Below are 15963 nucleotides of genomic sequence, written 5' to 3'. Positions count from 1 at the left end.
TCACTGACCCCCAACCTCGAGGTAGGCTGCTCTGGGTTCCACCCCTACCCATTCTGCCCAGGCTCTGGCCCTCTGGCTCAAGGCTGTTGCTGTTTGTTGATTCTGCTCCTTGGATCATGTTCCCTGCTTCCTTGCTTCCCACCAAGAAAAATAATCATCTGTGCTGGGAACCGGGAATTGAGGGGTGGGGTCCCTATTGACCCCCATGATCCAGCCCTGGCTCCCAGCACCAGTTTGGGTCTTTTTTTTTTTTTAAAGTCGAATAGAAATCAGGAGGAGGGCAGAAAGATTTCCAGTCAAATGGCAATTCTGCCTCTCGGCCTGGGTTCTGTCCTCCTTGAGGGCGGGCCGGCTCCTTGCTCTGAGGTTCCAGAGCTGCGTCAGCCCCTCAGAGGGATCAGTGGGGGTCTGAAGATGACCCTGACCTGCTCTCAGAATCCCCTCTGAGTAAGCCGTAGCATGCAGGATGGGAGCTGTGTGGAAGGGGAGAGGGGAGCTGGAGGGGGCTGGGGAGAAAGAGCTCTCCCAGACCCTCGGCTCAGACCATGGGTCTGTAATTAAACTCACTGTGGGCAGGGAACCAACTTTGTTATATTATACTCTCTCAAGTGCTTAGTACACTTCGGGCAAGTCACTTAACTTCTCTGGGCCTCAGTTACCTCATCAGTAAAATGGAGATTGAGACTGTGAGCACCACGTGGGACAACCTGGTCACCTTGTATCCCCCCCAGTACTTAGAACTGATCACCTTGTATCCCCCCAGCATTTAGAACAGTGCTGTGCACATAGTAAGCACTTAACAAATACCACCATTATTATTAGTAGTAGTACAGTGCTCTGCACACAGTAAGCACTCAATAAATACCTTTGACTGATCGATTGACTAATTGGTGAATAAGATACATTTGCAGGCTCTTTGGCCCCCTTCTCATCCCGGCCCCCTCCTCATCCACCCTGCCAGTGGGGCTAGACAACCCTCCGCCATCCTTCCATCCTTTCAATAGTATTTACTGAGTGCTTACTGTGTGCAGGTCACTGTACTAAGTGGTTAGGAGACTACAGCATCAACAATAAACATATTCCCTGTCTACAATGAGGTTACAGTTTAGAGATGAATTTACAGTCTAGAAGATACTAAGTGCACAGACCTTAAGTGAACGCGAGCAAATCTGAGCTCTTGGGACAGCACCCCAAACTCAGATTCAAAGGCAACCCTCTGCCAAAACCCCCTGCCTGACCTGCAAGGTGACACACCAGAGGGAGGAACAGAGAGAGGCGATAGCTTGCCCCATACCACACAGCACAATAGCCCAGGCACACCAAGTTCCCAGGCCCTGCAGTGGGGACGTGTTGGAAGGCAGGGAGGCCAGGCGGCGGGATGTTGGGTGGGACACGGAGGCCACCGGGTCTGGAAGAAATCCAGAGCTGATCCCAATCAAGCAACAATCAGTCAATCCCCTCCCCTAACCTGGGGCCTGGGCCCAGGACTCTCTGGACAGAATGTCTGCAGGACTCTGGCTGGCCACGCCCACAGCCTTGACCCCTCTCATGGCCTACCCACCTCCTGTTTGCGGTGACCCCCAAGTGCATCCCTGGAGGGTCTCCAGCATAACCAACTCCTCAGAGGACCACTTCTGCCCCGAGCTGGGTCTCCTGGCAACCCACCAGGTCGGTCAATGCGCTGGACTGAGGCAGCGAGGACTGGTGGAAAGAGCTTGGGACTGGGGACCCGGGTTCAAGTCCCAGCTCCATCCCCAGAATGCTGTGTGACCTTGAGCAAGTCACTGAACCTTCAACTGCTTCTCCCTGACCCTTCAGGGAAGCTGAGAAGCTAAATGAGAACATGGCAATGATGAGGAAGCAGCCTCCTCCTCCTCTAACCCCCCCCTCCTCCCTCCCCTGGCCTGGTCCAGGACAGGCTGGCTTGTCAGCACGGATGCCAGAGAGGTTTCCCCCCTGAACATTTCAAAGCCTTATCATCAGCCAAGCGGCCAAAAACCATTTCCTGCCATTGTTAGGTTCCGGCTGCCCCAGCCGTCCTGGCTGCTCCACTGCAGGACGGAGGTGTCGTCGGGGGAGCAGGCTGAGGCCGGGGGGGCCGGGCAGATATGTGGCCAATGGACACAGAGTATTTAATGGCCAGCGGCTGCGGCCCTGGATCAGAGCCCAGGCCTCTGGGCGCCGTGGGGACCAGGTCCCGGTGTCACGGACTGTGGGAGAGGCTGAGGATCCTCGGGCCGTGGAGACGGCCGGCGGGGAAGGTACTGTGTGCATGTGTTAGGGAAGGGGGGTGGTCTGGGGAGATGATTCCGGTAGGGTCAGGGGATGGACCATGGAGCTGAGGGTGGATGGACCATGGAGCTGAGGGTGGGGGAGTGAGACACCAACCCCGGGAACTGACTTGGCCATGGGCAGATTGGTAAGCCAAGGGTTCATTCATTCATTCATTCATTCATTAGTATTTATTGAGCGCTTACTATGTGCAGAGCACTGTACTAAGCGCTCATCTGTAGCCAAATGGCCTGAACTGGAAGCACTATTGCAGAGTACTGTGCTGAGTGCCTACTGCATACAAAGCACTGTGCTGGTACCTTTTATGTGCAGAGTCCTGTACTGGGTGTCTTCTGTGTACAGATGCTTATTGTGTGCAGAACAACACTGGGCTGGGTTCCCACTGTGTGCAGAGCACTGTGCTGGATACCTAGTGTGTGCAGAGCACTGTGCTGGGTGAATGTGAACCCCATGTGGGACAGGGACTGTGACTAACCTGATTTGCTTGTATTCACCCCTGCACTTAGAACAGTGCCTGGCACATAGTAAGCACTTCATAGATACCACAATTATTACTATTATTTGTGCAGACCACTATACTGGGTGCCTACTCGCTGTGCAGAGGGCTGTACTAGGAGCTTGGGGACATAGGGTCAAGATGCAATACTTGCCTCAAGAAGCTCATCATCTAATGGGAAAGGCCTGGAGAGATAAAGTGACAACTCTGCACTTGTTCTGAGTGCGAGCAGGAAAATCCGGCCTGCACACTGGTGGATAAAACACCGCAGAGCAAACAAGGAAGCATCTGGGCCTGGGATGGTTGGGGGTGGGGCCTGGGGGCTGGTATGGTCGTGCGGGGGGGGCAGCAGACACAGAAGACCTCCTGGAGAAGGGGGCATCTTTGAAGGAGGGGAGGCCTGCGGTTTGGGCCCGGGGAGGGTTCCAGGCAGGTGAAGGGCGGGAGTGAGGGGTCGGAGGTGGGAAAGTAGACAGTGAGTAAATTGGGCCAGAGGAATATAGAGTGTAAGCTGGGGTGTGGTGGGAGCAGAGCAGAGGCAAGGAAGGGGGAGCTGGCTGGGGGGGGGGGGGGGGCGGAAAGCTGACAAGTCCAGAGTCTCAGTTTGATGCCAGGAGGATGGGGAGGGTCTCGGAAGGGGATGGTGCCCAAGTTGGTGTTCTATGCTTGCAGATGGCGGGTGATGGTGTCCCACTGGTGCTGCTACACCTGGTCCTGGGGGCTGCAGGTAGGGGCAGGGCTGGGCCCAAGGGGTTCCTGGTCTGGGGGTGATCCTGACCTGAGGGGGGGTTCCTTTTGGAGGGGTTCCCAACAGCCTGATCAACCACTTCCTACCTGAGCGCAGTCCCCCAACTGCCTGGCTCGGGCGAGTTGTGGGTGGGCTGAAGGTGGGCTCTGCCTCTTGAGGGTGGGGGCTGAATACTGGAATTTCCTCAGGGACTCTGGGTAGGCTGGAGCTGGTGGGGAGGAAGCAGGGGAGGCTTAGGCTTAGTGGTCCAGTAACCTAAGTCACCCTAAAAATCCATCAGACAGTTAATCTGTCAGTCAGCCAGGCAGTCAATCAGTCATTCTGTCAGTCAATCAACCAGCCAGTCAAGACAGGTGTGGCTTGGGTGTGGCTTGATGGTTCCAGGGGAGTGGCTGGATCTCCGTTCCCTCACCCTCAAGCTTTCCTATTCTGCTGGATTCCTTGCTTGCCTGCAGCCTGGTGTTGAGAGGCCTGGGCTAATTTCTGTTAGCAGCAGGGTGCAGGTATATGTATGTGTGTGTGTGTGGGTGTGTGTGCTTTCTTTCCCCTCCCACCCCTGACCCCACCCCTCTGGTCCAGGCTTCCGCCTGGTGGAGGGGGGGATTTCTGGTCCTTGGGCGGCCCGCTGCAGCCTCTTCGGACGTGACCACCTCAAGACCTTCGATGAGAACGTCTATAGCTTCTCCGGGGACTGCAGTTACATGCTGGCCGGGGACTGCCGTGACCACACCTTCTCTCTGCTCGGTGAGTCTGGGACAGGCTGGGGGTAGTGGGGGTGGGGGCGGCAGGCGGATGGCAGCAACCATGACCACATTGTCTCCTTGCTCAGGGCGTCTTGGATGGGCTGGGGGTGGGCTGATGGGGACTATCATGACCACACCATCTCCCTGCTCAGGGCATCATGGGTCCAATGGGGATTTCTATGAGTACAACTTCTCCCTGTTTGGTGCATTCGGGATAGGTGGGGGGCAGATGGGAGCAAGTAGAGAGGGGATCCGGGCATCAGTGAGTGGTCAGAGGGACCTGTTGGACACCCTGGCCCGGCCCCTCACTGACCACCGGCTGTGCTCATTGCAGGGACCTTCGAACGTGGCAGGAGGACGGGGATCTCGGTGTACCTGGGAGAGTTCTTCGACATTCACCTGTTTGCCAATGGCTCTGTGATACAGGGTGGCACCAGGTATCTTCATCGGGCCTGGGGTGTGGGTGTCGGGGCTGATCTGTGGGTGTCGGGGCTGACCCATGGGTGTCGGGGCTGACCTGAAGGTGCTGAGACGGACCTGCGAATGCCAAGGTTAACCTTCGGGCTCAGGCCCAGTCCAATGTCCACTCCCTTGGACAGTGTCTCCATGCCGTATGCCTCCCGGGGACTGCACCTAGAGAACGAGGCTGGCTACTACAAGGTGTCCAGTACCGTCTATGGCTTCGAGGTCAGGATGGACACTGGTGGCGACTTGCAGCTTTTTTTGGCCGGCCGGCACCTCAACGCTACCTGTGGGCTTTGCGGCAACGCCAACCGCTTTGCCGAGGATGACCTGCAGACACAGGAAGGTAGGAACCCTGCCGGGCCCGCCCTGCAGGGGAAAATCTGGGTCTGCTCCTGAAAGTCCCAATCATGCTGGTGACATCACAGGCATCCATTCACCCCGCAAGGTGGGAGTCCGGTCCTACAGGGGAGAATCTGACTCGAGGCCGTGATTGTTTCACCAATGGCAAAGGGAGCGGGTATCACCATTCGGTCATTTTTCTTAAAAACCATTCTGTCAGTATCTCCCCTCTCCTTAAGAACCTCCAGTGGTTTGCCCATCCACCTCTGTATCAATCAGAAATTCTTTACCATTAGCTTTCAAGCACTCAATTAGCTCTTCCCCTCCTTCCTTATCTCACTGATTTCCTACTACAACCCAGCCAGCACACTTCACTCCTCTAATGCCAACCTACTCCCTGTACCTCGATCTCATCTATTCCACCACCAACCTTTGCCCATGTCCTCCCCGGGGTCTGCACCTCCCTCCCCCTTCATATCCAACAGACCACCTCTCTGCCCACCTTCATCCCTCTCCTAAAATCACATCTCCAAGATTGACTAAGCCCTCAATTCCCCTACTCCCTCTCTCTTCTGCATCTCCTACATACTTAAGCACTCGGTATCCACTCCATCCTCAGCGCCACAGCACTTACACACGTGACCATAACTTATTGTAATGCCCTTCTCCCCCTCTAGACCGTAAGCTCCTTGTAGGCGGAGAATGTGTCCGCCAACTCTGATGTATTATTCTCTCCCAAGTACTTGGTACAGTGCTCTGCACACAGTAATTGTGTAGGATTGATTAATCAGTCAATCGGTGGAATTAACTGAGTAATCTCCATGCTCTAGGCACTGTATTAAGCACCGGGGAAAGCCCAACTGGAGAAAGCATAATAAACGTTTGGATTACAGGGCTGAGTGAAGCCCTCCAACCCTCTTCCCATGCCTTCCCCACCCCCAGGCACCCTGACGGACAACCCCTATGACTTTGCCAACTCCTGGGCTCTGCGCAGCGGTGAACAGCACTGTCACCGAATCTCCCCTCCCAGTGCCACCTGCAACACTTCATCAGAGGAGTATAAGGTGGGTACTGTGGCCCTCGGGGGGTTCCTGGCCCTCAGCCGGGGGGTGGGGGCAGAACAGAGGAACGTGAGAAGGTCAGTCCCTCAGCAGCATGCCCTGGTATTGGAGGAAAACAACAACTTTGTGTTCGCCATTCCTACCCCTTCCTGTACAGGAAAACTCCAACCCAGCACCCTCTCAGCCTTTCCTGCCGGCCCAGCTCCAAACTTGCCATTGGACGATCAATCAATCAAGAGTATTTAATGAGCACTCACTATGTACACAGCACTCTACTTAGCACCCGAAAAAACCGTATAATAGTAGACATGATCCTTGACCTTAAAGAGCTTACAATCTAGACAGACACAACATTATTTACAGATCAGAGGAAGAGAATGAAGCTGGCTGAGTAAATAGATAAGTGCTGAAATAGTGGTGTGGGAAATCGATATGGCCTTGAGTGACTACGGCTTTACTGCCGCTGGGGCGTTGGCGGCCCAGAGAGGGGGAGTGACTTGCCCACGCTCACACAGCCAGAAGCAAACCTTGTGCCGGAAGCCAGGAACTCTGGTTCCCCATCCCTGCCGGTTGCCCACACCCAGGGTTTGGAGATGGGGTCTCCCAGGCCCAGAAAGATGCCCCAGGGGTTTACTGGGGAGAAACAGAGGGATGAGGACTTCGAGAAGGGGAAGTGGAAACGGGAGGGGAGATGCGCGCTCTGAAGGATAGCCCCTACCGGCACCAGGCCCGGTGTCGGTGTGGACACCGGGCCCACAAATCCCGGAGGGGTCATGAGCTGGGGCTGCCCGGCCTCTCGCTAATTGCCGGACCGATTGGATTCCCGGGAGAGATTCTCCTCTCTCCTCTCTCCTCTCCCTCGCTCCCGCTCTGCCTCCCTCCATCCCAGGATGAGCACTGCAGAGGCCCAACCCCCTGCCCGGGGCGAAGAGACCACGCCTGGCACTTTGCTTCTCTTCCCTCTCCCGGCGTCAGCCTGTCCTCCCTCTCCATTAGCTCCCCCCGCGCCCGCCTCCGGTTCACCGCGGCCTCCACTTAGCCAGCCTCGCTCTCGGCAGCCCCCGGGGAAACGGGCTTGGCTTTTCCCAGGCGCCCAACGATGGGTGGTCGGGGGGAGGACGGCGAAAGGCCCCCGGTGCTGGCGGTAGAGCCTCCATTCATTCATTCATTCAAATGTATTTATTGAGCGCTTACTATGTGCAGAGCACTGGACTAAGCGCTTGGAATGGACAATTCGGCAACAATAACAGCTCCATGGGCTCCCCCGGGCCGGGAGCCCCACCGAGCCCCGCTCAGTGTTTGCCGTCTCCCGGAGACCAAACTCTCCCCCGGGGACCCAGGGGAGCCACGGCCCAGCTTGGCGGGGGAGGTGTTGGCGTTGCGGGAACGGCCCGGGGCCCGGGTGACCCCCCCCCCCCCCCCCCGCCCCGCCACCACCCGGCCCAGGCTGTTTACCGGAGGAAAGCAGCGTGGCTCTGTGGAAAGAGCCCTGGCTTGAGAGTCAGAGGTCATGGGTTCAAATTCCGGCTCTGCCACTAGTCAGCTGTGTGACTGTGGGCAAGTCACTTCACTTCTCGGTGCCTCAGTGACCTCATCTGTAAAATGGGGATGAAGACTGTGAGCCCCACGTGGGACAACCTGATTAACCCTTATCTACCCCAGCGCTTAGAACATTGCTCTGCACAGAGCAAGCACTTAACAAATACCAACATTATTAAGAGCGGCCTGGCCCGGGATCAGGCAATCAGATCGCATTCAGCGAGGAGGAGGCGCTTCGATTTGTTGGCCCGACTCAGGTCCCTGTGGGAAGTGGTCCTTGTTTTCGGCTCCTTGGTTGGGATGTTCGGCGCCCTGTGATCTCTTGGCGGCGGGGGGCCCGACTGGTGGGTCGGGGTTAAGGCCTTACCCCTTCCTCCGAATCCCGATTCCTCCGGTTCGGGGAAGTGAAAGAGCCTGGGCTCGCAACTTGACAGGGGAGGTTGGTGGTGTCTTGGACTTGGTCCATCCCCCATCCTGTTCTGTGCCTCAGTTTCCCACTTTATCTCAGCAGTGAGGAAGGGTTGTTTGTCGTCATCATTATTATCGCCACCATCATTATCACCTTTATCTGGCTGACTCTCTTGGGTAGAGAAGCAGTGTGGCTCAGTGGAAAGAGCATGGGCTTGGGAGTCAGAGGTCATGGATTCGAATCCTGAATCTGCAACTTGTCAGCTGTGTGACTGTGGGCAAGTCACTTAACTTCTTGGTGCTTCAGTTACCTCCTCTGCAAAATGGGGATGAAGACTGTGAGCCTCACATGGGACAATCTGATTACCCTGTATCTACCCAGCGCTTAGAACAGTCCTCTGCACATAGTAAGTGCTTAACAAATACCAACATTATTATTACCGGGTTAAGGCACCCTAGATCTGACCAAGGGTGTTACCTGGTGGTGGTGGCTTGTGTGGAGGGAGAGAGGGAGTTGCACATGTCCCCCCCAAGGCTGGAGAGGCTCTAATCTGAAAGCGAACGTGGTAACAGTTTGGATGGAGAGGAAAGGACGGATTTTAGCGATGTTGTGAAGGTGGGACCGACAGGATTTAGTGATGGAATGTTGTGAAGGTGGAACCGACAGAATTTACGATGGTTCAGATCTTGGATGTTCCCTGAGAGCCATGAAAAGTGAAAAGAGGCCCATTTCGACAGTGGGTATTTCTGCAGGGCAAGATGGGGTGATGGGGCCGTTGCTCCCGAGTTCCAGCTGTGGGGGTGAAGTCATTATTTCCCCCACAGGTGCCTCACTCCCCCCGAATCAATCAATAGTATTCATTAATTCATTCAATTGTATTTATTGAGCGTTTAGGGAGGCACGTTCCCTGTCCATAAAGAAGTTGCAGTCTAGGGGCCACCAAATAGACCTGAGAGGTTCTGGGAAAGGGAGGCTAGAAGAACCCCAAATCTGGTTTGCTGTCTCATTAGCTCGGCCTCCCCTCCCTGCCACACCGGTCCGAAGTTATCCACCATCCCCCCCCCCACTTTGTATTTCCCAGTTAATCCCAGTAATGGATTGCCTGGGTGGGGGGACCCCAGTGCTATAGCTTTGCAATTCAAGTTCTGCCCCCTATAGAGTCCATTCACTCTGTCAAACAGTCAATCGAATTTGTTGAGAGCTTACTGTGTGCGGAACACTGTATTAAGCTCTTGGGAGAGTCCAATACATCAATAAACAGACACATTCCCTGCCCACAATGAGCTTCCAGTCTGGAGGGCGAGTTGTTTCTGGGCTCTCCCAGTATGTCCCAGCCCGCGGCCCGGGCACTGCCCCTCACCAGCTGGTGGGGATGAAAACTCAAACAGCTCTACTCCTTCCTCCGGCATCCTCGGGGCTCCGGGCCCGGTGCCAATTCTCCCGACTGGTGGGGAGGGGATTTTTGAGTCCACCACGTGGGCAGCGGCTACTCCTCTCCCCCGGCCCCGGATTGGAGATTGGGGGTTGGACGAGAATCGCTCCGGCCTCCTCCCCCATGGCCCCTTCTAAGGGAGTCAGCAGTCCTCAGACAATAGCGCGGTTCAGCCCCTGCCTCAGCCTCGCCCTTCCTCCTCTTCGAGGAGAATCGCTCTTTCTCGGATTCTTCGGCCTGGGGGGCGGGGGACGGTGAAGGCTGAGACCGCCCTCCCCGCTCTGGGCGGCGGCGGAGTCTCTCCGCTGGGTAAGGACAGCGTGGCCAGGAAAGAGCCCTGATCCCCTTTAATGACCAGACAACAAGATTAGGACCCGGAGGGCGGGCCTGGATTAAGGCGAAGACCTGGTTTATAGCAACCATCAGGCGGGGCGGCGGAGGCCAGGGCTCTTTGCAGCCAGAAAATGTCTGCTGGGGGCAAACGAGGGGGCCTGGGAGCTGCGCCCTGACCCAATCAATTACCTCCTCTGTGGGGTCGGGGGCTTGAGTGGGGGATCAAACAGTGTAGGGGCTGGAGAAAACAGATGAAGGGAGTTGGCCACCACCTAAGGGCCCTGGAGCCTCCGGTGGTACCCAATCAGTGAATGGTATTTTTTGAGTGCTTACTGTGTGCCAAACACTGTATTAAGTGCTTGGGGGAACAAGACAACAGAACTGATAGACAGGTTCCATGTCCACAATGAGCTTAGTGTCCAAAGGAGGAGCACCGATGACCCAACACTCCTGACTCTCCCCTCTCCATCCCTCTCTCCCAGTGACCCAGCACAGACCATCTAACACTCCTTACTGCCCTCTCCATCCCAGACTCTTCCCTAGTGAACCAGCAAGGATCATCCCAAATCCCTAACTCTCCTCAGGGACCCAGCACAGACCATCCAACAGGCCTGGCTCTCCCCTCTCCATCCCTAATTCTTCCCCAGTGACTCAAGACAGATGTTTATCCACAAAATCACCCTTGGCTTAATAGCACCCTTGCCTGGAAGCAGGAGCATGGATAAGCTGACCTTTTTTGACTTCTAGGCCAGGGAGGCTGACTCAGTGAGGGAGGGAAAAAGCCCAGTGGCAATTCTCCCCGTGTTTCCCCTGGGTAAATTGAGGCACGGTATTGGGGTCACCTAATGACTGACTCTAGCAAAAAAACCCCAGATCCCTTTTCAAGCAGGCTGCCCACAGTCCACTGCCCACTACGCCCGCCCCATCTTTGCAGCGCCACTGGCATCTGAGGGGCAGAGGCGGCATCCGCCTGTGTGCTCACATTCCGCCCCAGGCGAGGAGGAAAATTCAGAGCCCAGGCCCCCACCCCCTGCCTTATCCCCATGTTTTGGTGGTGGTGGCCAGAGCGGTCCAGCCATGTAGCCAGTGTTGGTCACTGGGGCCCCCTGGAACCATTTACCTACAGTTGTCCTGCCGGTGTCAATGACCCCCAGAATCAGTCAACAGGTGGCAATTTATTCAATAGTATATATTGAGCACGTACTCTGCGCAGAGCACTGTACTAAGTGCTTGGAAAGTACAATTCAGCAACAGAGACAGTCCCTACCCACAATGGACTCACAGTCTAGAAGTGGGGAGACAGACATCAAAACAAGTAAACAGGCATCAATAGCATCAATGTAAATAAATAGAATCCTATAAATACATAGAATATATACACATCAAAACAAAAGTATCCAAGTATCCAAGATAGATGGTAGACACAGTCTCATCCCTCTAAGGGCTTGCAGTCTACTGTGCCTAGAGCACTGTGTTAAGCACTTGCAAGAGAGTAAAAAGATTGGCAGGTGATTTCCCCACCATAGGAGGTTCTCCAACAGTCCAGCAGAAGGCAAATGGTTCAGAGGGAGGGAGGGAGCTGTGAACCTGTTTGGGGCAGGGATTGTCTCTCTTTGTTGCTGAACTCTACTTCCCAAGGGCTCTGCACACAGTAAGCGCTCAATAAATACGATCGAATGAATGAATGAATGGGAGAGAAAGGGGATTGTCTTGTGACTAGCACACCTGAATCACCACCTTGTCCTCTGGCTCCCCACCGGGTCCCCCCACTCTCCGCAGGCTCTTCTGGATCAATGCCAGCTGCTGAAACAATCCTCCGTGTTTACCCGCTGCCACCTGCTGGTGAACCCTGAGCCCTTCCAAGCCCTGTGCCAACAGGACGCCTGCCACTGCACCCTGGGCGAACACTGCCCCTGCTCAGCCTTCCTGGAGTATGCCCGGAGCTGCGCCCAGGAGGGCGAGCCGCTGGAGGGTTGGGTGGCCCACAGCAAGTGTCGTAAGTCCAGAGACTACTGCCCCCCCCCCCCCATCAGCAGAGCTATCCCAGGGTGGGACAGGGCCACGGTCCTCAAGGACCCGGGGAAATGAAGGGGCTGGAGTGGAGGAAGTGTCCGGGGGCTGGGACAACACTGTACCCATCTGGTATCGGTGCCCTCAACTTCTCTCCACCACCATTCCAGGTCAGCGCAAGATCTGGGACAGAATTATCTTCCTTACCCAGGTCCCAGGTCCCCAGAGGGAAGGGGGCATGCCTGGACTCTCAGCCATCTGTAGTCCGGTCCTGGGTATCCTTGACCCATAGTGATTCTTCCCTTCCTCCTCCCACCCATCAGCCTGCCCTGCTTCTGTTCACTGTATGCCCGATTCTCTGCCCCACACCCTGGGTGGAGTCTCAGGGATTGTGACTTCAGGGGCTACAGGCTGGCACCCCCTTCCTCTGGGGCACTTGGAGTTACCTAGAAGCAGCGTGGCTTAGTGGATAGAGCATGGGGTTGGGAGTTAAAAGGGCCTGGGTTCTAATCCCGGCTCTGGCACACGTCTGCTGTGTGACCTTGGGCAAGTCACTTAACTTCTCTGGGCCTCAGTTACAGCTGTAACTGTAAAATGGAAATTAAGATCGTGACCCCAAGCAGGACAGGAACTGTGTCCAATCATCAGCTTAGAATAGTGCTTGCCTCATAGTAAGTGCTTAAGAAGTACCCTAATAATAATAATAATAATTATTACCATTGTGGTAGTGCCCCCACTGGCCACTGTGGGCAGAGAGGAGATAGGTATTTGTGGTTCTGCCCTCTTGCAATGGGGAGGGTGCATCGGGGTTGGGGGACGAGCCCTTGGGTGGAGGGGCAGTGTAGAGGCTCCATGCCTCCTAGCCACCAGGCCCCTACCTATTCCGTCTCTGCTGTCGCTCCAGGCCCAGAGTGCCCGCCTGGCATGGAGTACAAGGAGTGCGTGTCCCCCTGCGCCGAGACCTGTCAAAGCCTCAACATCCACGAGGTCTGCCAGGGGCCCTGCACCGATGGCTGCACCTGCCCCGGTAACATGCCTGCCTCCCTCCCTACCAGGGCTGGGCGGAGCTGAGCCGAGCCTCACCCACCCCAGCCCCTAGCCCAACCCTCAGCCCCCAGCCCCCAGCTCCCGCCAGGGAGGGGAGAAGGCCGTCAGTGTTAGTCTCCAGATTCAGAGGCCTTTTCTCCTGCTCCTCTGAGCTGGGCATCTGAGACACCCCCGCCATTTTGCTGCACCCGAGAAAGGGTGCCTGTCTCAGTCCACAAAAGGGAAACCATTCGGTTCCATAGCAGGACCCTGGCCTGGGGAGGGGAGGAGGGAAGAGGAGATGGGGGAAAGGGTTTGTCACCGAAGTTCGAGCCTCTGAAAAATGCCCCTGAGGGAGGGGGTGAGAATAGCACCTGTGGGGAGGCCTCAGTGGTGATGCTCTCTGAAGCCCAGCACCCTACGGGTGGGATTCATGCGGTTCACTCCATCGGAACAGACCCATCCCCGCTGGGTGCCTCAGTTTCCTTCTGACTAGTGGGGTGGGATTACCACGATGCTTTGAGTGCTCCTGGGGATGGGCGTGTAGGTGTTGGGGTAGTCTCCACTGACCACATTGTCTTTCCTGCGAGCCAGAGGGGAAGCTGCTGGATGGGGACCGCTGTGTGGACAGCGCGGACTGTTCCTGCGTCCATTCGGGCCAACACTATCCCCCGGGGGCCTCCATTGCCCGCGACTGCAACACCTGGTAGGGAGGGGGCGGGTCTGGGGGCTGTCTGGGGGGTGGGGTCCCAGGGCCGGGTCAGGCCCAGGCCGTGGGGAGATCTCCATGCTGAGTGTCTTGGCCCACAACCCTATCAGGCTCGCGAATTATGCCGGGGAGGCCCAGGAGACTGGGGGCCCTTCTTCATCCCCCAAGCCATCACCCCACTCTCTCCCCGGTTTACCTCCTGCCCACACTTCACCCCTCCCTCCTCTCTGCCAGCATCTGCCGTCACAGCGTGTGGGTCTGCAGTAACCAGGAATGCCCAGGTAGGCCGAGACCTGCGCCCCCTCCATCTGGGCAGGGAGCAAGGGAGCAGGGATTGGGTCAGGGGATGGAGTTGGGCGGGGAGTGCCTTCCTCAGATAGACATCATCTATACCTGTGGAGAGTCAGACAGGGCTGAGCATGACTTCCACCCCGGAAATTGCTGATTGCGGGGTGGCCCAGGTGAGCTACCGAGTGGGCGTCACCTGGATCAGAGAGCTCCAGGTGAAGCGCCCGGGACTGTGTCTCTCCAACTTGGGCACTCTGGTACGGATGCACAGGCCCGGGGCCAGAAGTGGTAAGATTCATTCAGTTGTATTTATTGAGTGCTTACTATGTGCAAAGCACTGTACTAAGCATTTGGGAGAATACGATACAACCATAAACAGGCACATTCCCTGCCCACGATGAGCTTACAGTCTAGAGGAGAGATGAGGATGATGGAATCTGCTGGAGCATAAGCGAACAGAGCTGGGGAGAGACAGGAGTCCTGGAGGCTGACAAGAGTCCTCCGTGTGGGTTCTGGAAATGAGCTTGGTGACTCAAGTCCCCTGGTGCCTGCATCTTTCTGGAGTTCAGTGTGTCCCTCTGCTGCCCACGCGGACATGCTGGGTGGTCCAGGGTCAGAGGACTCCAGGTGTGATTCCTCAATCAGTCAATCATATTTGTTGAGCACTTACAATGTGCAGAATGATGTACTAAGTGCTTGGGAGAGTACACTAAAACAGTATAACAGACACAATATGTGCCCCCAGTGAGCTTACAGTCTACTGCAGGAGACAATCAATATAAACAAATTACATCCCGGGACCATGTGTGCGTTTAGCCAAATGGCAGAACACTGTGGGACATCACAAGGTTTCTGTTGGTAAAATGTCTCCCTCTGTCCCCAGTCAATCAATTAATCAATAGTATTTACTGAGCACCTACCCTGTGCAAAACACCGTACTGAGTTCTTGGGTGAGTTTGGTAGCGGTAAAAGGCATGTTTTCCCTGCCCTCAAAAAGTAAATAATCTAGAGGGGGGAGACAGCCAAAATTATTCAAAGTAAGGTTAGGGAAACACACAACTGCCTAATGAGTAGAGTCTGGAAGTATGTGGAAAGATACTTCAAGAGTAAGAGCCGAGTTGGGAGAATGGGACCTGGGGAGAAGAAAAGAGCCAAGGAGAAATCCACCTGCAAGAGGTGGGATTTAAAAATGGGGTGAATGGTGGATTATGGATTGGAAGTGGACAGGAAGAGTGAGAGCCCTATGCAGGGACTGTGTCCAATCTGATTAACTTGTATCTTCTCCAGTGCTTAGAATAGTGCTCGGCACATAGTAAGCACTTAAGTACCATTATTATTAAAGGTGGGATGGATGAGAAGGAGGCCCAGTGAGAGGTCGGGGGAGCCTGTGTTTTCTCCAGTTGGTAGCCGGGCTCTGGGGGCCTGGTGAGGGAGGGAGCCCTGCTGCAGTTGGCACTTTTCTCCCGGGTGGTGAGACTGTGGTCAGACGGTGTCCTGGCCTCCCATTGGCCCTGGCCGGAGCCGTGGGGGAGAGCTGGGGGCGTGAGGGGAGGCTGCAGGCCCCACGGGGAGGGGAGGGCGAGTTGAACTTAGAGTGGCAGAGCTCCTTGGTCCACTAGCTCTCGGCCCTCCCTTGACCACGCCCAGGCCAGCGTGGATCCACGATCACTGGGAAAGTGTGGTCTGCCCCTTGGCTTAGCCAAGGGAACATGGTCCCCCAAAACCCACACCTGGTCTCTGCCTGGCTGCTGTGGGGTGGGCTTCACCCCCACCCCCAACCCCAAACCCTGTCGATTTCTGCACAGGGGAGTGTCTGGTCACTGGCCAATCCCATTTCAAGAGCTTCGACAACAGGTACTTTACCTTCAGCGGCGTCTGCCAGTACCTTCTGGCCCGAGATTGCCAGGACCACGCCTTCTCCATCGTCATAGAAACCATCCAGGTGAGCCACCCCAGGCAGGCAGGTTGCAGAGGCCCCACCAGGGCCAGGCTGAGATCTCTGCCAATGCCCTTTTACTTCCTGGGTTGAAATGCCGTGGAATCCCCGGTCTGAAGGAGACCTGCAGGGATCAC

The 15963-nt window shown here is 55.9% G+C and overlaps 1 protein-coding gene across 5 annotated transcripts in view; it reads left to right on the top strand.

Moving 5' to 3' along the window:
• VWF (von Willebrand factor) overlaps nucleotides 1-15963 on the top strand; it is a 55203-nt gene that overhangs the window by 9118 nt on the left and 30122 nt on the right. For 2 of the 5 annotated variants that reach the window (XM_029054462.2, XM_029054461.2), the window contains exons 1-11: nucleotides 2121-2261; nucleotides 3461-3515; nucleotides 4116-4280; nucleotides 4614-4716; nucleotides 4879-5087; nucleotides 6026-6147; nucleotides 11637-11853; nucleotides 12772-12894; nucleotides 13488-13599; nucleotides 13837-13883; nucleotides 15696-15832. In XM_029054462.2, the coding sequence (XP_028910295.1) occupies nucleotides 2136-2261; nucleotides 3461-3515; nucleotides 4116-4280; nucleotides 4614-4716; nucleotides 4879-5087; nucleotides 6026-6147; nucleotides 11637-11853; nucleotides 12772-12894; nucleotides 13488-13599; nucleotides 13837-13883; nucleotides 15696-15832 (1416 nt within the window). In that variant the 5' untranslated portion in view covers nucleotides 2121-2135. Of the gene's footprint in view, nucleotides 1-2120; nucleotides 2262-3460; nucleotides 3516-4115; nucleotides 4281-4613; nucleotides 4717-4848; nucleotides 5088-6025; nucleotides 6148-11636; nucleotides 11854-12771; nucleotides 12895-13487; nucleotides 13600-13836; nucleotides 13884-15695; nucleotides 15833-15963 lie in introns of those variants that run through there. The other 3 variants (XM_029054460.2, XM_029054459.2, XM_029054464.2) reach the window with 2 other exon arrangements.

The sequence above is a fragment of the Ornithorhynchus anatinus genome, chromosome X4 (genome assembly GCF_004115215.2).
Source record: "Ornithorhynchus anatinus isolate Pmale09 chromosome X4, mOrnAna1.pri.v4, whole genome shotgun sequence".
In the NCBI taxonomy this organism is placed as follows: domain Eukaryota; kingdom Metazoa; phylum Chordata; class Mammalia; order Monotremata; family Ornithorhynchidae; genus Ornithorhynchus; species Ornithorhynchus anatinus.
This window is presented reverse-complemented; position numbering and strand designations above follow the sequence as displayed.